Source organism: Melanerpes formicivorus, unplaced genomic scaffold (assembly GCF_026170545.1).
Source record: "Melanerpes formicivorus ecotype bairdi unplaced genomic scaffold, bMelFor1.0.p_v2 SCAF_87, whole genome shotgun sequence".
Taxonomy (NCBI): domain Eukaryota; kingdom Metazoa; phylum Chordata; class Aves; order Piciformes; family Picidae; genus Melanerpes; species Melanerpes formicivorus.
The window spans coordinates 1051358-1074969 of NW_027142439.1; the positions used below are offsets into that span (position 1 = coordinate 1051358).

A 23612-nucleotide genomic window follows, 5' to 3' on the forward strand; every position below is an offset into this window, starting at 1 on the left:
CTAAGGTTGGAAGAGACCTCGAGGATCATTGAGTCCAACCTGTCACCACAGACCTAGAGCATGGCACCAAGTGCCACATCCAATCCCCTCTTGAACACCTCCAGGGATGGGGACTCCACCACCTCCCTGGGCAGCACATTCCAATGACCAATGACTCGCTTGGTGAAGAACTTCCTCCTCACCTTGAGTTTAAACCTCCCCTGGTGCAGCTTGAGACTGTGTCCTCTTGTTCTGGTGCTGCTTGCCTGGGAGAAGAGGCCAACCCCTTCCTGGCTACAACCTCCCTTCAGGTAGTTGTAGAGAGCAAGAAGGTCTCCCCTGAGCCTCCTCTTCTCCAGGCTAAACAACCCCAGCTCCCTCAGCCTCTCCTCACAGGGCTGTGTTCAAGGCCTCTCCCCAGCCTTGTTGCCCTGCTCTGGACACCTTCAAGTCTCTCAATGTCCTTCTTAAACTGAGGGGCCCAGAACTGGACACAGGACTCAAGGTGTGGCCTAACCAATGCAGAGTCCAGGGGCACAATGACTTCCCTGCTCCTGCTGGCCACACTATTCCTAATACAGGCCAGGATGCCATTGGCCCTCCTGGCCACCTGGGCACACTGCTGGCTCATGTTCAGGCAGCTGTCAATCAGCACCCCCAGGTCCCTCTCTGTTTGGGAGCTCTCAGCCACTCTGACCCCAGCCTGTAGCTCTGCATGGGATTGCCGTAGCCAAAGTGCAGCCCCTGGCACTTGGACTTGTTGAATGCCATCCTGTTGGCCTCTGCCCATCTGTCCAGTCTGTCAAGGTCCCTCTGCAGAGCCCTTCTGCCCTCTAACTGACCAACATCTGCTCCTAACTTGGTGTCATCTGCAAACTTGCTGATGACTGACTCAACCCCCTCATCCAGATCATCAATAAAGATATTGAATAGGATGGGGCCCAGCACTGATCCCTGGGGGACACCACTGGTGCCTGGCTGCCAGCTGGCTGTGGCACCATTCGCCACCACTCTCTGGGCTCAGCCTCCAGCCAGTTCCTAACCCAGCACAGAGTGTAGTGGTCCAATCCACGGACTGACAGCTTAGCCAGCAGTTGAGTTCAGCTGGTCCTGAGTAAATCAGGGGGAAAAAAGCATTCTATCAAAGCTTTTGAACAGTACTCTAGAAGCAAATGGGACCCAAAAATTGTGTAGTTAAGACTCACTAGCTGGACAAGTCTGGAAGCTGAGGAGAAACAGCATCCTCCTACAGGAAGCAAATGCTGTGGAGGCAGGTGAAGAGATCCTGGATGAGAGGTGTTGTTCCCCCAGTGCAGACGGCTGTGCAGACCTTCCCCTTCAAGGAGCCCTGTGTTGTTTGCAACTTTTCCCAAGAAAGATTTACAAAATAATAACATAATAATAAAAAAAAGATCCCTCCTACACACAACAAACAAGCCAAGAAACAGCAACATAAAAGAAACAAACACAAACACCCCCCCAACAAAAACTGGAGGGGGAGGGAGGGGAGCGCCAAAAAAAAAATCCAGGAACAAAAACGGTGCAAGAAGATAAATGATGTTGTTGTTACTTGGACCCAGGAATAACCGAGCAGTAAATTTCCACAAAGGAGTCCCTTTTCCCGCACGGTCCAGCACTGCATCCATGGACGTGACGCCTGCCACCGCCCCATCAGCATCGCTGTTCCCTTTTAGTGAGTTTCATATATATATGTAAAATATATATATGTAAAAAAATCTATATACATATATGAATTGTTCTTTATGTATACAGAGCAATAGACAGAGACAGGTCCTTTCGGTGGCGGGTGGCAATGCAGCGCGCTGCCGGGCGAGCGCTCCACCTCCACCACCCCCAGCCGCCGCCGCCGCCGCCGCCGCCGCCGCGCTCGGCCACTCCCCGCGGCTCAGCGCACAAGGCGGAGCGGGCTTCCGGCTGCGCGCCTTTTCATTTGAAAGTTCACTTCCTGAGGAAAGATGGCGCTTTAATGGGGTTCCTTCAGCCCGCACTCGATTCCCCGAGCGTCCCGGGCCGAGCTGCCCCAGGGGGCGTGTTGCCCGCCATGTCCCGCGGCCTCCCTCCATGTCGCGTCGGGGGCGGATTCCTCCCCTTGCAGCGAGTCCGCTGCGCCGCGCGGCGGCGCCACCCGGCGCCCGCCAGGAGGCGCTGCTGCCGCCCTGCCGCCGCCGGCTGCCGTTGCGGCTGCGCGGCGCCGTGCGTCCGGCCAGCCATGGCCGCCTCCGTGTTCTGCTGCTGTCCGTGCTGCAAGGATGGCGGCGACGGCAGCATCCCGCTGAAGGAGATGCCGGCGGTGCAGCTCGATACGCAGCGCATGGGTAAGCGGGGCGGGGCCGCGCGTCCCCTCCGTGCGCCGCCCGCGTCGGGCCGCAGCCGGGCGGGCGGAGGCTGCGGGGTGGCGGCGGCTCGGAGGACAGCTTCCAGTCCGCTCCATCCAACCTGGCCTGGAGCGCTTCCAGCGAGGGGGCGTCCGCAAGTGCAGCGGACACCCCGCCCCGGCGCCCCGCCATCCTCACTGTGCAGAGCTCCTTCCTTTGCTCTGTCTGCCCTCTTTCCGCTTAAAGCCGCTGCCCCTTGTCCTGCCGCTGCTCTCCTGATAGAGAGGCCGTCCCTCATCTTTCCCGTAGGCCCTCTTTAGGTACTGCGAGGCTGCTGTGAGGTCTCCCTGAAGGCTGTTGGAGGCTGAGCAGCTCCAGCTCTCCCAGCCTGTCCCGATGGAGGTGCGCCGGGCTTCTCACTGCCGCTGATGCTGTCCGCGGGACACCTCAGAACAGGTCCACATCTTCCTGGTGCCGGGTTGTAACTGCTTCATGCAACCATAGAATGGTCTGGGTTGAAAGGGACCTCCAAAGATCATCCAGTCCAACCCCCTGTGCAGTAATCGAGGGCATCCTCAACTGGATCTGGCTGCCCAGAGTCCTGTCGAGACTCACTTGGAATTACCTCCAGGGATAGGGGCAGGCTGTTTCAGTGTTCCACCACCCTCTAGGTAAGGAACCTGTTCCTAACATCCACTCTGCATCTGCTCTTCTCCAGTCTGAAGCCATTGCCCCGTGTGCTGTCACTGCAGGCCTTTGCAAACAGGCTCTCTCTGGTTTGATGGCATGGTGCTGTCCCAGGCAGAAACGTGCACCTGCCCTTAAAACTTATCATAGCATCATTCAGGGTTGGAAGGGACCACAAGGATCATCCAGTTCCAACCCCCCTGCCATGGGCAGGGACACCCCACACTACATCAGCCTGGCCACAGCCTCAGCCAGCCTGGCCTTAAACACCTCCAGGGACAGGGCCCCCAACCACCTCCCTGGACAACCCATTCCAGGGCTTCACCACTCTCCTGGGGAAGAACCTCCTCCTCACATCTAGCCTGAATCTCCCCACCTCCAGCTTCATTCCATTACCCCTAGTCCTAGGAGCCAAGCCATGCAGAGTGTTGCCCATACTGCTCCCTGATCATCATCCTTAGGATGAACTATCTAGAAAACCATGTTTGGGCTTCGTTGAGGAGAGAATTGAGCTGGGTCAGGTGCAGCAGAGTCAGGGAAAGAGGAAAGTGATGCTGGCCTGTCCAGGATCCAATGCTCAGACACAATTACTATCCTCTTTGTCTTCACTTGTATCAATGAAACTTGACTGTCTCCCATATTCTTGACTGACAGTGGTGCCTGGAGATTGTCTTCCACCAGAGAAGGAACACTTGGCAGAGAATCAGGAACAGTGTGGCCAGCAGGAGCAGGGAAGTCATTGTGCCCCTCTACACAGCACTGGTTAGGCCACACCTTGAGTCCTGTGTCCACTTCTGGGCCCCTCAGTTTAGGAAGGACATTGAGACACTTGAAGGTGTCCAGAGAAGGGCAACAAGGCTGGGGAGAGGCCTTGAGCACAGCCCTGTGAGGAGAGGCTGAGGGAGCTGGGGTTGCTTAGCCTGGAGAAGAGGAGGCTCAGGGTGACCTCATTGCCCTCTACAACTACCTGAAGGGTGGTTGTAGCCAGGTGGGGGTTGGTCTCTTCTCCCAGGCAACCAGCACCAGAACAAGAGGACACAGTCTCAAGCTGTGCCAGGGGAAGTTTAGGCTGGAGGTGAGGAGAAAGTTCTTCACTGAGCGAGTCATTCGTCATTGGAATGTGCTGCCCAGGGAGGTGGTGGAGTCCCCATCCCTGGAGGTGTTCAAGAGGGGATTGGACGTGGCACTTGGTGTCATGGTTTAGTCATGAGGTCTTGGATGACAGATTGGACTTGATCTTTGAGGTCTCTTCCAACCTTAGTGATACTGTGAGACTGTGACTTTTTCTAATGAAAGGATGTTTTTGGTGTCCAAGAATAACTAAACACCTTGCAATGCCATCAAAAGTCTGCATCTGATGTACTTTTCCTTCTCTTTTCAGAACTTTTTTCCTCCAGTGTATGGAGGGTCCTAGGGCTCTCACAGTGAACCCTTTCTGACTAAATTGTAAGTTACACTTCTGATGTGGCTGAGTAAAGGCTGTAATCAGCAGGGTGCTGTAAAACCCAAGAGGAATATTAAAGCAGTGTATATGTTTTTAAATCAATAGACAAGTTCTTGTTCAGTTATGGACTAGCCTGTGAACAGCTTGCCTTTCCTTACTTCAAGGAGTGCCACATCATAATTCATAGTATCATAGTACCAGAGTATTAGTCAGGGTTGGAAGGGGCCACAAGGATCAGCTAGTTCCAACCCCCCTGCCATGGGCAGGGACACCCCACACTAGATCAGCCTGGCCACAGCCTCAGCCAGCCTGCTCTTAAACACCATAATTCTTACAGACTAATGAAACTCTTCCTCGGGGCAGGGAGAGCAAAAGCTCTTCTGAGTGTTTAGTGTTTAGCCCTCAGCTAAGGACTGCTTCCAGACCTCTAAAAAGGGTTTGAAGGGTTTTTACATCGTTTGGTTTTGGTTTGTGATTGGTTTTGCTTTCCTTCTTGCAGGAACAGACGTCGTCATCGTTAAGAACGGCAGGAGAATATGTGGCACAGGAGGCTGCTTAGCCAATGCACCTCTGCATCAGAACAAGAGCTACTTCGAGTTTAAAATCCAGTCCACAGGTCAGGCAGCAAAACTGTACAGCTTGGGGCTGGAGGCTGGCTTAGATTGCCTGTAGGGGGTAGTACCTCAAATGCCAAGCACAGGAGTCTTTCTAATTACATCCTGGTGCTTTATAAACTCTCATCATGTAAAGGGAAATGTCCTGGGGGGTTTTGTTCCTTTTCTTCTCCTCTTTTCTTTTCTTCTTTTCCTTTCCCTCTTCTTTCCTTTTCCCTCTTCTTTCCTTTTCCCTCTTCTTTCCTTTTCCCTCTTCTTTCCTTTTCCCTCTTCTTTCCTTTTCCCTCTTCTTTCCCTTTCCCTCTTCTTTCCCTTTCCCTCTTCTTTCCCTTTCCCTCTTCTTTCCCTTTCCCTCTTCTTTCCCTTTCCCTCTTCTTTCCCTTTCCCTCTTCTTTCCCTTTCCCTCTTCTTTCCCTTTCCCTCTTCTTTCCCTTTCCCTCTTCTTTCCCTTTCCCTCTTCTTTCCCTTTCCCTCTTCTTTCCCTTTCCCTCTTCTTTCCCTTTCCCTCTTCTTTCCCTTTCCCTTTCCCTCTTCTTTCCCTTTCCCTCTTCTTTCCCTTTCCCTCTTCTTTCCCTTTCCCTCTTCTTTCCCTTTCCCTCTTCTTTCCCTTTCCCTCTTCTTTCCCTTTCCCTCTTCTTTCCCTTTCCCTCTTCTTTCCCTTTCCCTCTTCTTTCCCTTTCCCTCTTCTTTCCCTTTCCCTCTTCTTTCCCTTTCCCTCTTCTTTCCCTTTCCCTCTTCTTTCCCTTTCCCTCTTCTTTCCTTTTCCCTCTTCTTTCCTTTTCCCTCTTCTTTCCTTTTCCCTCTTCTTTCCTTTTCCCTCTTCTTTCCTTTTCCCTCTTCTTTCCTTTTCCCTCTTCTTTCCTTTTCCCTCTTCTTTCCTTTTCCCTCTTCTTTCCTTTTCCCTCTTCTTTCCTTTTCCCTCTTCTTTCCTTTTCCCTCTTCTTTCCTTTTCCCTCTTCTTTCCTTTTCCCTCTTCTTTCCTTTTCTGCAAACTTACTGATGATGGACTCAATGCCCTCATCCAGATCATCAATAAAGATATTGAACAGGATGGGGCCCAGCACTGATCCCTGGGGCACACTACTGGTGCCTGGCTGCCAGCTGGCTGTGGCACCATTCACCACCACTCTCTGGGCTCAGCCTCCAGCCACTTCCTAACCCAGCTCAGAGTGCTGCTGTCCAAGCCAGGGGCTGACAGCTTGGTGAATGTGGGGTCTTTTTCTTACTGTTTGTTAATGTGGATTTCCAGGCATTTGGGGTATTGGAGTTGCAACCCAGAAAGCCAACTTGAACCAGATTCCGCTGGGTCGAGATGCCCACAGCCTGGTGATGCGAAACGACGGAGCGCTCTACTACAACAATGAAGAGAAAAACAGGCTCCCAGCAAACAACCTTCCTCAGGAGGGAGATGTGGTGGTGAGTTGCTTAAGGCTTCTTTACTTCTGGGCCTTCTTGTTTATGGCTCTGTGGAGAAACTGGCTGCTTTGGTCAAATGGTTGATACAAACTCAGGTGTCACAGAATCACCAAGGTTGGAGGAGACCTCAAGGATCACCGAGTCCAACCTGTCACCACAGACCTCATGACTAGACCATGGCACCAAGTGCCACATCCAATCCCCTCTTGAACACCTCCAGGGATGGAGACTCCACCACCTCCCTGGGCAGCACATTCCAATGACAAATGACTCTCTCAGTGAAGAACTTTCTCCTCACCTCCAGCCTAAACTTCCCCTGGTGCAGCTTGAGACTGTGTCCTCTTGTTCTGGCGCTGGTTGCCTGGGAGAAGAGACCAACCCCCACCTGGCTACAACCTCCCTTCAGGGAGTTGTAGAGAGCAATGAGGTCACCCTGAGCCTCCTCTTCTCCAGGCTGAGCAACCCCAGCTCCCTCAGCCTCTCCTCACAGGGCTGTGCTCAAGGCCTCTCCCCAGCCTTGTTGCCCTTCTCTGGACACCTTCAAGTCTCTCAATGGCCTTCCTAAACTGAACAGCTCCAGTGATGGTGACTCCACTACTAAATGACCAGGAAATGTTACTGCTCATTTATTAATGTATGGCTAATCTGATCTCCTCCTACACCAGGGTGACCTGCCTAGTGGATGAGGGAGGTGCTGTGGACATTGTCTACCTCAACTTCACTAAAGGCTTTGACACTGTCTCCCACAGCATTCTCCTTCAGAAACTCAGGGCATAAGGCTTGGATGAGTGCCCCCTGCATTGGATTAAAAACTGGCTGGAAGCCCAGGCCCAAGGAGTGGTGGTGAATAGAGTGAAGTCCAGCTGATGGCCAGTTACCAATGGTGGCCTCCAGGGCTCAGGACTGGGGCCTGTTCTCATCAATATCTTTATCAGTGATCTGGCTGAGGGGATTGGGTGCACCCTCATAGCCTGGAGAGGAGGAGGCTCAGGGGAAACCTTCTTGCTCTCTACAACTCCCTGAAGGGAGGTTGTAGCCAGCTGGGGGTTGGTCTCTTCTCCCAGTTGATTAGAGAGTGTTGGATGATAGGTTGGACTCAATGATCTCAAAGGTCTCTTCCAACCTGGTTCATTCTATTCTATTCTATTCTATTCTATTCTATTCTATTCTATTCTATTCTATTCTATTCTATTCTATTCTATTCTATTCTATTCTATTCTATTCTATTCTAGTCTATTCTATTCTATTCTATTCCATTCCTATTCCATTCCTATTCCTATTCCTTATCCTATCCTATCCTATCCTATCCTATCCTATCCTATCCTATCCTATCCTATCCTATCCTATCCTATCCTATCCTATCCTATCCTATCCTATCCTATCCTATTAGCAGATGACACCAGGCTGGGTGGCTGCTAGAGGGTAGGGAGGCTTTGCAGCAGGATCTGGGCAGCTTAGACTGATGGGCCAAGGCTAACTGAAGTTTAACAAGGCCAAGTGCCAGGTCCTTCACCTGGGTCACAGCACCCCCATGGTAAGCTACAGGCTTGGGGATGTCTGATTGGAAAGCTGCAGCTGGGAGCCTGGGGAACTGGCCCAGGTGGCCAAGAAAGGCAGGGGCATCCTGGCTTGTATTGCAAACACTGTGGGCAGCAGGAACAGGGAGGTCCTTCTCCTGTACTCAGCGCTGGTGAGGCCACACCTCCAGTGCTGTGTTCAGCTCTGGGCCCCTCACAAGAAGGACATTGAGGTTGTGGAGGTCTCCAGAGAAGGGCAATGAGGCTGGTGAAGGGCCTGGAGCACATGGCCTACAAGGAATGTCTGAGGCAGCTGGAGTTCAGTCTAGAGAGGAGGAAGCTGAGGGGAGAGCTCGTCACTACCTGAAGGGAGGAGGGGGCAGCCTCTTCTCCTTGTTGTCAAGCAACAGGACTAGAGGAAATGCTTTCAAGCTGCACCAGGGGGGGCTCAGGGTGGATGCTAGGAAGTATTTGTTCACAGAGGGGGTTATCAAACATTGGAAGAGCCTGCCCAAGGCAGTGGTGGAGTCCCCATCCCTCCAGCGGAGGTATTTAAGCAGCCTGTGGACCTGGGGCTTAGGGACATGGTTTGGGATTGACCCTAAGCTGGGTCAAGGGTTGGACTGGATGATCTCTGAGGTCCCTTCCAGCCAGGTGTGTGCTGTGGTTCTAGGCCTTTGCAGAAATCCTTCAGGTGAGTTTTTCTGGGCTGCTGGGATTTGCACTAGGGTTTCCAAACATGCCTGTGGCTAGGAAAGCTCCATGAAGAGTCAGACTCATGCACATAAACTTGTTGATGCTTTCTTGGTTGCTTTTCCATAGGGCATTACCTATGACCATGTAGAGTTAAATGTGTACTTGAATGGGAAGAACATGCACTGCCCAGCTTCAGGCATCCGAGGCACTGTCTACCCCGTGGTCTATGGTAAGTCAGTGAGCTTCGCCCTTCCGTAGCAGGGATGACACTTTGAGACCAGCTCTGGGTTGTGAGCTAGCTGTTCTTCTTCTCACTTAAATAGAACCCACAGCAAGCTCTTTGGGCCTTTTGGCTTCATTTTCCTTTTGTTTTCTTGTTTCCTTTTCCTTTTTCCCCCTCTCTCTCCTCTCTCTTTCTCCCCTCTCTCCTCTCTCTTTCTCCCCTCTCTCCCCTCTCTTTCCCCCCTCTCTCCCCTCTCTTTCCCCCCTCACTCCTCTCTCTTTCCCCCCTCACTCCTCTCTCTTTCCCCCCTCTCTCCTCTCTCTTTCCCCCCTCTCTCCTCTCTCTTTCCCCCCTCTCTCCTCTCTCTTTCCCCCCTCTCTCCTCTCTCTTTCCCCCCTCTCTCCTCTCTCTTTCCCCCCTCTCTCCTCTCTCTTTCCCCCCTCTCTCCCCTCTCTTTCCCCCCCTCTCTCCCCTCTCTTTCCCCCCCTCTCTCCCCTCTCTTCCCCCCTCTCTCCCCTCTCTTTCCCCCCTCTCTCCCCTCTCTTTCCCCCCTCTCTCCCCTCTCTTTCCCCCCTCTCTCCTCTCTCTTTCCCCCCTCTCTCCTCTCTCTTTCCCCCCTCTCTCCTCTCTCTTTCCCCCCTCTCTCCTCTCTCTTTTCCCCTTTTATAATTTTTTCCTTTTTATGTTTTCCTTTAACTCTTATTTCCCCCAACTCCAACAATCAGTTGCATGAACAGACAAGCTCAGGAAAAATGCAAGAGTGTGTTTTCACTTCATCTTTAGTGCCACTCACCAGTTAGGGGCAGAAGGCAGCGCTTGCTGACCACATGCAGTGTCCATGTCCCACAGGCTGGGGAGTTGCTGTGCTCAATCTAAAAATTGCCTGCATCAGGAAGAGTGTGGCCAGCAGGAGCAGGGAGGTCATTCTGCCCCTGGACACTGCACTGCTTAGGCCACACCTTGAGGCCTGTGTCCAGTTCTGGGCCCCTCAGGTTAGGAAGGAGGTTGACTTGCTGGAAGGTGTCCAGAGAAGGGCAACAAAGTTGGTGAGGGGCTTGGAACACAGCCCTGTGAGGAGAGGCTGAGGGAGCTGGGGTTGCTTAGCCTGGAGAGGAGGAGACTCAGGGGTGACCTTATTGCTCTCTACAACTACCTGAAGGGAGGTTGTAGACAGGCAGAGGTTGGTCTCTTCTCCCAGGCAACCAGCACCAGAACAAGAGGACACAGTCTCAGGCTGTGCCAGGGGAGGTTTAGGCTGGAGGTTAGGAAGAAGTTCTACACAGAGAGAGTGATTGTCCATTGGAATGGGCTGCCTGGGGAGGTGGTGGAGTCACCATCCCTGGAGGTGTTCAGGAGGAGACTTGCTGGGGTGCTTGGTGCCATGGGTTAGCTGTTTGGGTGGGTTGGATTGGTTGATGGGTTGGACACGATGATCTTGAAGGTCTCTGCCAACCTGGTTTGGTTTATTCTAAATAAAGTTTTTTTTATTCTAAATTGCCAAGCAAACAAAAGTGAAACCTGGGAAAAAGAAAGAAACCAAACAAATTCACAGAATGCATACCTGGCTGGGAGAGATCTCAGCAGAGATCTAGGCCAGCCCTCAAATCCAAGGTGCTGTAGACTTGTGGGCTAGTCTGACTTAGCTCTGAAGCTTGTTGTGGATGCCTGCTCATTTCACATACTTCATTCAGTGTTAAGTACAAATAGATACAGAACTGCTCTGTGTGGAGTGGAATGGAATGGATTGGAATGGAATGGAATGGTTTGGAATGGAATGGAATGGATTGGAATGGATTGGAATGGAATGGAATAGAATGGAATAGAATAGACTAGACTAGACTAGGATAGGATAGGATAGGATAGGATAGGATAGGATAGGATAGGATAGGATAGGATAGGATAGGATAGGATAGGATAGAATAGACCAGACCAGATTGGAAGAGACCTTCAAGATCATCGAGTCCAACCCATCATCCAACACCACCCAACCAACTAAAGCATGCAACCAACTAACCCATGGCACCAAGCACCCCATCAAGTCTCCTCCTGAGCACCTCCAGTGATGGTGACTCCCCCAGCTCCCCAGGTTACCATTTCTTACTGAAATGGTAGCTTCAGTGCAGTGCCAGCAGTGCAGCTTCTCGCTGGGCAGTGGTTCAGCTCGTCCCTGCTGCACCAAGCTGACGCCCAGCTTGGAATCCCCACGACTGGTGACCCACTTGTGGTAGCTGTTTGGCCAGCAGTCAGCAGTGCAGCCCAGCAGTTTTGAACAAGGAGCAAATGCCATATCCAATTAATCCCTGCACAGGCAGCTTAAGAAAGAATTTATGAATTACAGAAGCTGGCACTGGGCCAAGAGATGTGTTAACAATTTACTCTCCCAGAACTTGGCGGTGCTTTGGTAGTTCCCAAGTAGTCAGAATCTGTTTAACAGCTCATTTAGGAGGCAGCACTTCCCCTAGCTCAGTGCATCAGCAGTGCTGAGCTCTGGGCTGCCTTGTAGCTTACAGCATGTGAGAACTGCTTCTTGTGTTCCCTGTGTTACTCCCACAGCCCTCTCCACTTTCTGTTTCTTCCTCCTGTGTGAGCTTCATCTAAGTAGTAGCCTCTTCCAAAATGTTTTTTTCTCTTCAATCATAGAATCAAAAAGGTTGGAAAAGGCCTCAGAGATCATCAAGTCAAACCTGTCACCCAAGACCTCATGACTAACTAAACCATGGCTTCAAGTAGAGTAGGGTAGAGTAGAGTAGAGTAGAATAGAATGGAGAGTGGAGTGGAGTGGAGTGGAGTGGAGTGGAATGGAATGGAATGGAATGGAATGGAATGGAATGGAATGGAATGGAATGGAATGGAATAGAATAGAATAGAATAGAATAGAATAGAATAGAATAGAATAGAATAGAATAGAATAGAATAGAATAGAATAGAATAGAATAGAATTAACCAGGCTGGAAAAGACCTTTGAGATCATCAAGTCCAACCTATCACCCAACACCACCTAAACAACTAACCCATGGCACCAAGCTCCCCATCAAGTCTCTTCCTAAACACCTCCAGTGATGGTGACTCCACCACCTCCCTGGACAACCCATTCCAGGCCTTCACCACTCTCATGGGGAAGAACTTCCTCCTCCCCTCCAGCCTCAATCTCCCCACCTCCAGCTTCATTCCATTCCCCCTAGTCCTAGCACTCCCTCAGATCCTGAGCAGTCCCTCCCCAGCCTTCCTGTAGCCCCCTTCAGATCCTGGAAGGCCACAATGAGGTCACCTGGGAGCCTTCTCTTCTCCAGACTGAACAGCCCCAACTCCTTCAGTCTGTCCTCACAGCAGAGGTGCTCCAGCCCTCTGCTCATCCTCCTGGCCCTTCTCTGGACACCTTCCAGCACCTCCACATCCCTCTTGCAATAGGGGCTCCAGAACTGGAGGCAGGACTCCAGGTGGGGTCTCCCCAGAGCTGAGCAGAGGGGGAGAATCACCTCCCTTGCCCTGCTGGCCACACTTCTGCTGCAGCCCAGGCTCTGATTGGCTTTCTGGGCTGCAAGTGCACACTGAGAGCTCCTGGTGAGCTTCTCCTCCCCCAGCACCCCCAAGTCTCTCTCCTCAGGGCTGCTTTCCAGCCAGTCCCTGCCCAGCCTGTATCATCCTTCCACAAGTGGGCATAATTTCATCATAATTACCACATCTCTCACATATGACTATAACAGTTGAAGCCTGCAAGTTGCTTTTGTCTGGGACTGCCTTGATACAAACTTCAGCTGTAAATGTCCTGAGTTTCCTGTGAATTGCTGCTCCTGGGGAAGGATTTGACTGTAGAGGAAGTTTTTTCAGCAGTTAGTCTGCCCATAATTCATACTAGAACTACAAATACTTTTTAAAGAGAAACATGACAGTGTAGGCAAACACTGTCTCAAGAATAGAATAGAATAGGCCAGACCAGACCAGACCAGCTTGGAAGAGACCTTCAAGATCATTGCATCCAACCTATCCTCCAACACCACCTAAACAACTAACCCACGGCACCAAGCACCCCATCAAGTCTCCTCCTGAACACCTCCAGGGATGGTGACTCCACCACCTCCCCAGGCAGCCCATTCCAATGGGCAATCACTCTCTCTGTGTAGAACTTCCTCCTCACCTCCAGCCTATACCTCCCCTGGCACAGCCTGAGACTGTGTCCTCTTGTTCTGGTGCTGGCTGCCTGGGAGAAGAGACCAACCCCCACCTGGCTACAACCTCCCTTCAGGTAGTTGTAGAGAGCAATAAGGTCACCTCTGAGCCTCCTCTTCTCCAGGCTAAGCAACCCCAGCTCCCTCAGCCTCTCCTCACAGGGCTGTGCTCCAAACCCCTCACCAACTTCGTTGCCCTTCTCTGGACACCTTCCTGCAAGTCAACCTCCTTCCTAAACTGAGGGGCCCAGAACTGGACACAGTACTACAGGCTTAAGAATGCCAACCAGGAAAACAGTCTTGCAGGTTGTTCCCTCCAACTGCTGTAGGGAACCTCAGGCATTTGTGCAGAGGTGAGGTACAAACACTGCAGAAGTAATACAGCACTGTATAAGTGCACTGGTAGGAGTTATAACTGAACCTGGAAGGGGAAGAAGCCCTCCCTTGGCTCTGAGATCTCCAAATTCCAACCCAAAGTATGGAAATGAAGCTGTTCTGGTTTGATCTAATGGTGGTATACTAGGTTCATCCTGGGAGAAGCTGGTTTTGAAGGAGATCTTACTGTTCTGGCTGGCTGGGTGTTTGTTTGGTAATGCAGTGCATGAGAGCTTTGCTCTGGACATTCTCAGCTGCTTCTTTGTGGTATTATAGAGTAGGATAGGATAGAATAGGATAGGATAGAGTAGAGTAGGGTAGGATAGAGTAGAGTAGGATAGAGTAGAGTAGGATAGAGTAGAATAGGATAGAGTAGGGTAGGATAGGATAGAGTAGAGTAGGACAGGATAGAGTAGGGTAGGAGAGAGTAGAATAGGATAGGATAGAGTAGAGTAGGATAGGATAGAGTAGGGTAGGAGAAAGTAGGATAGAATAGGATTGAGTAGAGTAGGATAGGATAGAGTAGAGTAGGGTAGGATAGAGTAGGATAGGGTAGAGTAGAGTAGGGTAGAATAGTGTAAGATAGGATAGGATAGGATAGAATAGGATAGGATAGAGTAGGATAGGATAGAATAGGATAGGATAGGATAGAAGAGAAGAGAATAGAAGAGAAGAGAATTAACCAGGTTGGAAAAGACCTTTGAGATCATCAAGTCCAACCTAGCACCCAACACCATCTGATCAACTAAACCATGGCACCAAGTGCCTCATCCAGTCCCCACCTAAACACCTCCAGTGATGGTGACTCCACCACCTCCCTGGGCAGCACATTCCCATGGCCAATCTCTGTGAAGAATTTCTTCCTAACATCCAGCCTAAACCTCCCCTGGCACAGCTTGAGGCTGTGTCCTCTTGTTCTGGTGCTGGTTGCCTGTAGGCAATAGCTGTATTGGAGACTATTCCCTTATGATTAGCATGTTGTGTGTAATCTAGTAGGGTGGTGTAAGAAGGGATCAAACCCTGTGTGTGTTCCTTCTCTAACTCCTGCTGTTTGCTTCTCTCCTGCAGTTGATGACAGTGCCATTCTGGACTGCCAGTTCAGTGACTTTTATCATACACCTCCCCCAGGGTTTGAGAAGATCCTTTTTGAGCAGCAGATCTTCTGAGTGTCTTCCTGCCGAGCCCTTGCAGCCTGCACTGTTACAAAGCCTTGTCCCCTTAAATAAAGCTTCACTTTCCTCTTAGGAAACTTATCTATGTTTTTAGTAAGTACTTGTGGCTGCTGTCTGCAGAGTGAATGTTCAGCTGCCACACCAGGGAACTGTTGCAAAGGGAGAGTCCTGGCAGTGTTCTGTGGTTGGAAAGGGAGTGCTTGGGGGCAGGTTTCTCTCTGATGTGTCCTAGGTGCGTGGGGGGGGGGATGTTGCTGTCATCAGTGTTACACTCAGTGTTTGGAATAGGCTGGAGCTCTGTAAAGCAAACAGTTACTATGCATGTGATAGCTATGGAGGTGGAGAGGAGTTGTTTCCCAGCTGGGTTTTTTTCCCCCCACACAGAAGTTATGTACTTTGTCTAAAAGCATCACTGTGTTTCCAGCCTGTGATTGGGAGATGCAGTGTCCCAGTTGTGCACAGTGAGTAATGGCACAACTGGTAGCTGGATACAGCTGGGGACCTTTGCTTGCTGCTTCCCTCCTCTTGCTGCTTCCCTTTGGTTGCTGCCTCCCTTTGGTTGCTGCTTCCCTTTGGTTGCTGCTTCCTTTTGGTTGCTGCTTCCCTTTGGTTGCTCTTTCCTTTTCTTGCTGCTTCTTTTTTCTTGCTGCTTCCTTTTTGTTGCTGCTTCCCTTGGGTTGCTGCTTCCTTTTGGTTGCTGCTTCCCTTTGGTTGCTGCTTCCCTTTTCTTGCTGCTTCCCTTTTCTTGCTGCTTCCCTTTTCTTGCTGCTTCCCTTTTCTTGCTGCTTCCTTTTGGTTGCTGCTTCCCTTTTCTTGTTGCTTCTCTTTTCTTGCTGTTTCCTTTTGGTTGCTGCTGCTTCCTTTGGGTTGCTGCTTCCTTTGGGTTGCTGCTTCCCTTTGGTTGCTGCTTCCTTTTTCTTGCTGCTTCCCTTTGCTTGCTGCTTCTCTTACTGTTTCTTTTTGGTTGCTGCTGCTTCCCTTTGGTTGCTGCTTCCCTTTGGTTGCTGCTTCCCTTTGGTTGCTGCTTCCCTTTGGTTGCTGCTTCCCTTTGCTTGCTGCTTCCCTTTGCTTGCTGCTTCCCTTTGCTTGCTGCTTCCCTTTGCTTGCTGCTTCCCTTTGCTTGCTGCTTCCCTTTGCTTGCTGCTTCCCTTTGCTTGCTGTTTCCTTTTTCTTTCTGCTTCTCTTTTCTTGCTGTTTCCTTTTCTTGCTGTTTGCTTTTCTTGCTGCTTCCTTTTGGTTGCTTCTTCCCTTTGGTTGCTGCTTCCTTTTTCTTGCTGCTTCCTTTTGGTTGCTGCTTCCTTTTTCTTGCTGCTTCCTTTTCTTGCTGCTTCCTTTTTGTTGCTGCTGCTCCCTTTTGGTTGCTGCTTCCCTTTTGTTGTTGTTGTTGTTTCCTTCCCAAGTGTAATTTAATCTCTTCCCTCAGTCTTACACCAGCAAATGTGACTTACCCTCTTTCTCCTGGGTTTTCCTCTGCTTTTATTGGCACCAACAGTAGGGCACTCTCTAGTAATACCTTTCTGTTGAACCTTGACAAGCAAGCCTCAGCATGAGGTGGGGTTTTTATTGGAGGGTCACCACACTGTGTTACTCTGGTAGGACAGTAAGCACTCAGCTGGGGTCTGCAGAGAGGCAGGTGGAGGGTGTGAGATGTTCTGGGGGAAGCCTTATGTCTAAACTGTAAATGAGATTATTCTTTTATGGAATAGTGTATTTAATTTCTTTGTGAACCATTGATAAATTATTGATGGCTAAGACATTGTTATAAAATGTGATGCCCCTGAGTATAAATTGTGAGATGCTTTTTTTTTCTCCCCTCCCCCTTGTCATATTTAATATACTTCCTAGAGGAAATCTTTATGGTAAAGGAAATCTTAACCCTGGCTGTTTGGGGTGGGTTTTTTTTTCCCTTGGTTTTGGCTCTTCCTGGGTTCATGTGTTTGCAGAAATGGGTTCTTTTATGTCAGTGTTTTTAGCAATGATCTGATTCTGAGATTTTCAAACACAAAGCCTTCTCCAAGCCTTCCACCTTATCATTTTCTGCTCTCTTTGCATTCCAGGGAGCTCATTGTCCTGGTTTGAGGCCAGGCAGATCCTCTCCTGCCCCCTGAGAGGGGCAAAAGAATGACACTCATCACACAAATGGAGTGCAGGAGTGATGGAGAGTTTAAATGGAAGAGCAGTGAGTGTAGTACAGAAGCTGCAAGCACAGTGACAAAAGAGACCCCAAAGTGTGCAGAGTCCCTTCCAGCACACCCTAAGGTCCCCAGTGTTTCCTGTCTCCCCACCTGAGGGTACACCCAAAACCCCCAGGGCTCTTTCTTCGCCCCTCTCCCCCTCCCACACACACACACTGCTAGGCTAGCCTCAGGCTGGCCAGGTCTGAGACTGCCCTTCCCCCTTCTCCTCCTGGCATTAGGCCTAAGAGGCCTTGAGATAACTCCCCCAGTGTTACCTGATAGGGAGCATCTCCCATGGGAGCAGAGAGGGAGAAAGAGCAAGTAAATGACTTTGCAGATGGACTTATAGGGTGCAGGATATTATGGGTATGAAATATGCTGTGTCCTGTGTCCACCTTATTGGGCTGGAGCCTCTGGACACTGGAGGTGTAGCTTGTGTGGCAGGAACAGGAGGGACCCAGCCTAAACTGCCACGCTGGTGTTGTCCTTCCTTTCAGCCTTGCTGGCACACAGCAGGGCTGGGCAGAATTGTTGAACCTGAACAGAAGGGTGAAGCCCAGGTCAGCATTGTGGCACAAAGCTTGGGAGACACACTGCAGTTTTATCTTCATAGTATCAGTCAGGGTTGGAAGGGACCACAAGGATCAGCTAGTTCCAACCCCCCTGCCATGGGCAGGGACACCCCACACTACATCAGCCTGGCCACAGCCTCAGCCAGCCTGGGCTTAAACACCTCCAGGGACAGGGCCCTGGACAACCCATTCCAGGGCTTCACCACTCTCATGGGGAAGAACTTCCTCCTCACCTCCAGCCTCAATCTCCCCACCTCCAGCTTCATTCCATTCCCCCTAGTCCTAGCACTCCCTGAGATCCTGAGCAGTCCCTCCCCAGCCTTCCTGTAGCCCCCTTCAGATCCTGGAAGGCCACAATGAGGTCACCTTGGAGCCTTCTTCTTCCCTTGAAAGCTGCTTTGCTTTGCTGTGCCCAGCTCCATGCTCTAAGCTAAATGGAAACACTCATGTGCTTCGTCTCAGTTTCGCTGGTAGATGTGGGACCAGCTGTCCCTGCCAGGGCAGAGGCTTCTGGGGTGGGTTGACCCTGGTTGGATGCCAGGTGCTCACCAAACCACAGAATCACAGAATTTCAGGGGCTGGAAGGGACCTCAAAAGCTCATCCAGCCCAGCCCCCCTGCCAGAGCAGGAGCACCTACACCAGCTCACACAGGAACACATCCAGGCGAGGTTTGAGTACCTCTGGAGAGGGAGACCCCACAGCCCCCTGGGCAGCTGCTTGTGTCACCTCCTTAGCTGGACAGGCTTGTGGGCCAGCCTAAGGCCAGGTACATCACTTACTGGTTGCTGTCATGGGCAAACCAGGCTCCACTTGGGGAAAATTAATTGCATTGATTACCAATCAAATCAGAGCAGAGCGATGAGAAGCAAACCCAAATCTTGAAACACCTTCCCCTCACCCCTTCCTTCCTCCCAGGCTTAACTGGGAGACCCAGTGACACAGACCATGCAAAGGGCTGAGAGACCTCTCTTGCTTCAGTCTTTACTAGTAAGATGAGCCTTCAGGAATCCCAGAGGCTGTAGGCAAAGGTTAAAGCCAGGAAGCTGTGCCCTTGGTGGAAGGCCAGGTAAGCAAACTAAACATCCACAGGTCTGTGACGAAGTGCAGCCACGAGTGCTGAGCTTGCTGTCTGACAGTGACACCAGACAGCAGGCCTGGTCACCTCTGCTCACTCATGGTAACTGGGAGAAGCACCTGAAGGCTGGAGGAGAAGAATGGCATTCCTATTGTTAAGACAGGTGAGAAGGAGGACCCAGGGACCTACAGGCCAATCAGCCTCAACTGAACCTCTGGGAAGGTGATGTAGCATCTAATCCTGGAAAGCATTAGGAGTAGTCAGCATGACCTCAGCAAGGGGAAATCATGCTTGGCCAACTTCATAAACTTCTGTGATAAAATGCCTGGCCTGCTAGATGAGGAGAGAGCAGTGGATAGTGTTGATCTTGACTTCATTAAGACCTTTGATACTGTCTCCTATAAGATCCTTACAGGCAAACTGCATTTCTGTGGGCTGGGTAGGCAGCTGGACTGAAAACTGGCTGTGTGAATGGGTCCAGAGAGTGGTGAGCAGCAGCATGAAATTTAGTTTGAGGACAGTACCTAGAGGTATATCCATGTGGTCACTACTGGCTCTAGTCCTGTTGAACATCTTGACTAGCAATCTGGAGGATGGGGCAGAGTGTGCCCTCAGCAAGTTTGCAAATGACACAGAACTGGGAGGAGTGGCTTGACTGTGCCAGAGGGTTTTGCTGCCTGCCACAGGGACTGCAGCAAGCTGGGGAAGAGGCTGACAGGAACCTCCTGAAGTTCAGAAGAGGTAAGTGCACTGTTCTGCACATGGGGAGAAACAACCTCAGGGGCCAGTATGTATTGGGAGCTTGACAGGAAAGGACCTGGAAGTGCTGGTGGACAGCAAGTTGAACCAGCAATCTGTGCCCTCATAGAATTAGATGCATTAGATGTATTGCCAGCAGATCGAGAGAAGTGATCCTTCACCTCTGCTCAGCGCTGGTAAGGCCACACATGGAGAGCTGTGTCTTGGTACGAGAGAGATGTGAACACGCTGGAGAGAGCCTGAAGAAAGGCCACAAAGATGAGGAAGGGACTGAAGCTTCTCTTCTATGATGAAAGGCTGAGAAAGCCTGGACTGCTCAACCTGGAGCAGAGTAGGAGGAGTTGGAAATTCTTCCCAGCAAGAGAGATTGGCCATTGGAATGTGCTGCCCAGGGAGGTGGTGGAGTCACCATCCCTGGAGGTGTTTAGGTGGGGACTGGACAAGGCACTTGGTGCCATGGTTTAGTTGATCAGATGGTGTTGGGGGATGGGTTGGACTTGATGATCTCAAAGGTCTTTTCCAACCTGATCTGGTCTATTCCATTCCATTCCATTCCATTCCATTCCATTCCATTCCATTCCATTCCATTCCATTCCATTCCATTCCATTCCATTCCATTCCACTCCACTCCACTCCACTCCACTCCACCCTACCCTACCCTACTCTACTCTACTCTACTCTACTCCATTCCATTCTACTATGTTCTATTCCATTCCATTCCATTCCATTCCACTCCATTCCATTCCATTCCATTCCACTCCACTCCACTCTTTGGGAAGGGGTAAAACCTTTTCTGTCCTCGTGCCCTGGGCAGCTCATGACTCAATACTGGGACCCCAGTCCAAGCTTTGCCCAGAGAAATGGGATGCAATGGCTTTTCCCAACTGTTTCCCTAGAAAGCAATTCAGCACTCTATTTCCTAGCAGAACATTGATGTTAACAGGAATGAGTTGTGCTTCCCAGTGAAATGGTTGAGTTACTTCCACTGATTGTCTGCACCTGAATGTTATCTTCATGTTTGACTGGTGCAATTTGGACACCTTATCTCTTGGAGTGCAACACTTTTTATTGACTAATCCTGTATGCTTTCCCAGTTCTGTAGAGATTACACTGTGGCAGCAAGATACAGAGTCTGAACCAGAGGTTTTTTTTGTGCCTCCACAAATCAACAGAACTGACAGGGCACATAATGAAGTCATAGAATCAGTAAGGTTGGGAAAGACCTCAGAGATCATCAAGTCCAACCTTAGCACCCAACACCTCAGGACTAACTAAACCATGGCACCAGGTGCCACATCCAGTCCCCTCTTGAACACCTCCAGGGATGGTGACTCCACCACCTCCCTGGGCAGCACATTTCAATGGCGAATGACTGTCTCTGGCAAGAACTTTCTCCTCACCTCCAGCCTAAACCTCCCCTGGCACAGCTTGAGACTGTGTCCACTTGTTCTGGTGCTGGTTGCCTGGGAGAAGAGACCAACCCCCACCTGGCTACAACCTCCCTTCAGGTAGTTGTAGAGAGCAAGAAGGTCTCCCCTGAGCCTCCTCTTCTCCAGGCTAAGCAACCCCAGCTCCCTCAGCCTCTCCTCACAGGGCTGTGCTCCAGACCCCTCCCCAGCTTTGTTGCCCTTCTCTGGACACCTTCAAGTGTCTCAATGTCCTTCCTAAACTGAGGGGCCCAGAACTGGACACAGGACTCAAGGTGTGGCCTAACCAGTGCAGTGTACAGGGGCAGAATGAGCTCCCTGCTCCTGCTGGCCACACTCTTCCTGATGCAGGCCAGGATGCCATTGGCCCTCTTGGCCACCTGGGCACCCTGCTGGCTCATGTTCAGCCTACTATCCACCAGTACTCCCAGGTCCCTCTCTGCCTGGCTGCTCTCAGCCACTCTGACCCCAGCCTGTAGCACTGCATGGGGTTGTTGTGGCCAAAGTGCAGCCCCTGGCGCTTGGAGTTGTTACGTGCCAAGAGTGTTGAATTTCCAAGAGTGAGGAGGTGGTAAGACAGGTCTCTTTGTGAGCTGGCTTCTATGGGAGACCATTTTTCCCCCTTTTTTTCCCCTCTCCAGACATTTTAGCTTTTCCTAGCCCCTTTCCTACCCTGCTTTGGACCTAAGGAAGCCCACTTGATCTGGCTGCCAAGATGAGTCAGCAGAAGAGCCTCTCTTTCCCCCCACGTGTTCCAAACCACTGACACTTCCAGGGAAGAGAAATAGTTGCTTAGACACTGGAATTTCCTTTGCTGCAGTCAGGAGAGGTGGGCTGGGGATTAGATGAATTTGAAAGAACATTCCTGTGGGGAGTCATCTGCTAAAACAGCAGAGATCCTGTGTGAGGAGAAGTGCATAAATCAAACTAAGGTCACTTTTCTCTGATTTCAGAGCATGTCAAGAGAAGCAGAAAGTGAAGAGCTGTGTGTATGTAGGTTGCATTCTGCCTGCAGCCTAATTCAAGATTGCACAGGGAGAGACAGAAAATAGAAGCCACATCACATCCATAGAAAACTCTGGCATGTTTAGCAGACAAGACAGTGCCTAGCTGCAAGAAGGATGAAGATTTGAGTCATGTTTCTTGGATGCACTCATTCTGTTGGCAAGCAGCACGTGTCACCGTCCCCTCCGCGGGGGAAGCTGAGTTCCCTTTTGCTTTCAGACATCCACGCTCGGTCTGAGATGGCTTTGCGACCTTCCCACGAGTGCAAAAACAGGGTACTGAACTGTGGTGGTGTGGTGAGGATTGTGGGGCCAAAGTAAACTCTGGCACGATGGAGATAAGCTGGAGGGAGCAGCTCCTTTTCGTGCAAGTTGGTAGAGTTCCCCAGACAAAGTCATCCTTTCCTGTACGCAGGATGGAAGCCGAGCTTCCCGCTCCCGGGGGGACATCAGGAGAACAGATCTAGGGTGTGTGAGGCAGCCAGGGCCATGCTCAGACTGCTTCTGCCCCAATGCCTGTCACAACTCCATCTCTTCACTGTCTGGGCAATCAAGTCTGAGCAGTCTGAATCACTCATGACTAATCTGAATGTAGTAGTTATAGCTCCTAAATTAAGCTCCTCGAGTAGGGGGTGTGAACACACCTTCAGATGTTACAGTAAAGGGAGGGCCATCTAATTATCTTGGGAGTCTGTATTTTGCCAGAGATTGCTTCAGGAGAGGATTGGGCTGCTTAGGCCTTGTTTCCTCCTTTCTCATCCAATTCATCATCTATCTTTCTCTCTCATCTGCTCTAAAGGCCCGTTTCTCCCACCAGTGTTACAGCAAGTAACACACCAGCCATTTCTTTGTCACAGGCTGACAGCTCTCAAATCCTGGGAAACTTTGCCTCTGCTGCAAAAGCAATGGTCAACATAATCCTGTCCACTAAGCCCCCTGGGGGAGATGCATGTCGTACAGCCAAAGAGCTCTGCTGATGCTGCTTGAATGATTTCCTCAGACAGACTGAGCAGGAGTGACAGATGGCCTTTTTTCCCCCTTTTCTCCACCTATTGCTGGAGCTTTTCCTTTGCAGAGCCGTGCTGATTGGGATAAGAAAGCAAACCAAGCTGCCTGGAGGCTTCTCAGCACCAGTGGCACATGGAAAGTTTGGGCTCCAGGGAGAGGAGTCAGAGTCGGACCGAACGGTGAGGGAAAGCCCCAAATCCTCTGCGTTTGCTGCCGCTGTTCCAGCGTGTTGGGAAGGGAATAGTCAGTGACTGAAACTGGTGGGGGAATCACACCTCACCCACCCCATCCAGCAGGGCTCTGGTAGAGCTCTACCCTGCATGCTTTGTCTCAGGTCACACAAAGTCTGAATCAGGTGAACCAACCCAGCTCTGCTGATGAGGTGAGGGAAGCGCTGGTATCCCCAGCTAGCACAACTGCAAGTGGGAAGGAGCTTCTGGGCTAATGAGTGTTAAACTGTCAAAAACGCTGCTTGTAGCTGCAGCACTGTGTTCAGGAGGGTGTTATCCTGCTAAAAACCATGATTCCAGTTTCCCTGAAATAGCTCTGTCCTTGCCAGACGTGCTTTGCAGGATAGCAAGCTGCTGTTCCAGCACTGATAAAGCCGTCCTGTTGTGCAGATAGCCTCAGCACCACCGCTCTTCCTTCTCCTCTGCAGAGCGGCAGTCATAACATTTCTGTTCCCTTACCCTTTGTCTTCACCCAAAGAGCCAGGGATGTCAGATCCATCCTGGGGAAATGGCCAGATCCCCTAGGTTTAGCTGTCAATTCGGCTCTGCATCCGTCGCTCCACAATGAGCCTCCCACTGAGGGCAGCTGTGGGGGGAGGCAGGCTGTGACCTTGTGCAGCAGTGAACTGCTTTGCTCTGCTTTATTGTTTAGTACCTTATTGTTGCTTTCAGGGTTGCTCTGTAAGAAAGTAAGTTCCCTTTTAGGGCCATCTCTGTTTCTGCCCTTTGTTTCC

The 23612-nt window shown here is 50.9% G+C and overlaps 1 protein-coding gene across 1 annotated transcript; it reads left to right on the forward strand.

Annotated features, from left to right (window-relative positions):
* Window positions 1–2176: 2176 nt before the first annotated feature.
* Window positions 2177–16406, forward strand: SPRYD7 (SPRY domain containing 7). Its single transcript, XM_068165257.1, has 5 exons — window positions 2177–2315; window positions 4946–5062; window positions 6310–6476; window positions 8816–8918; window positions 14522–16406. Exons 1-5 carry the CDS (start codon window positions 2210–2212, stop codon window positions 14617–14619), a joined length of 591 nt encoding a protein of 196 aa, XP_068021358.1. The 5' UTR covers window positions 2177–2209; the 3' UTR covers window positions 14620–16406.
* The last annotated feature ends 7206 nt before the right edge of the window (window positions 16407–23612 follow it).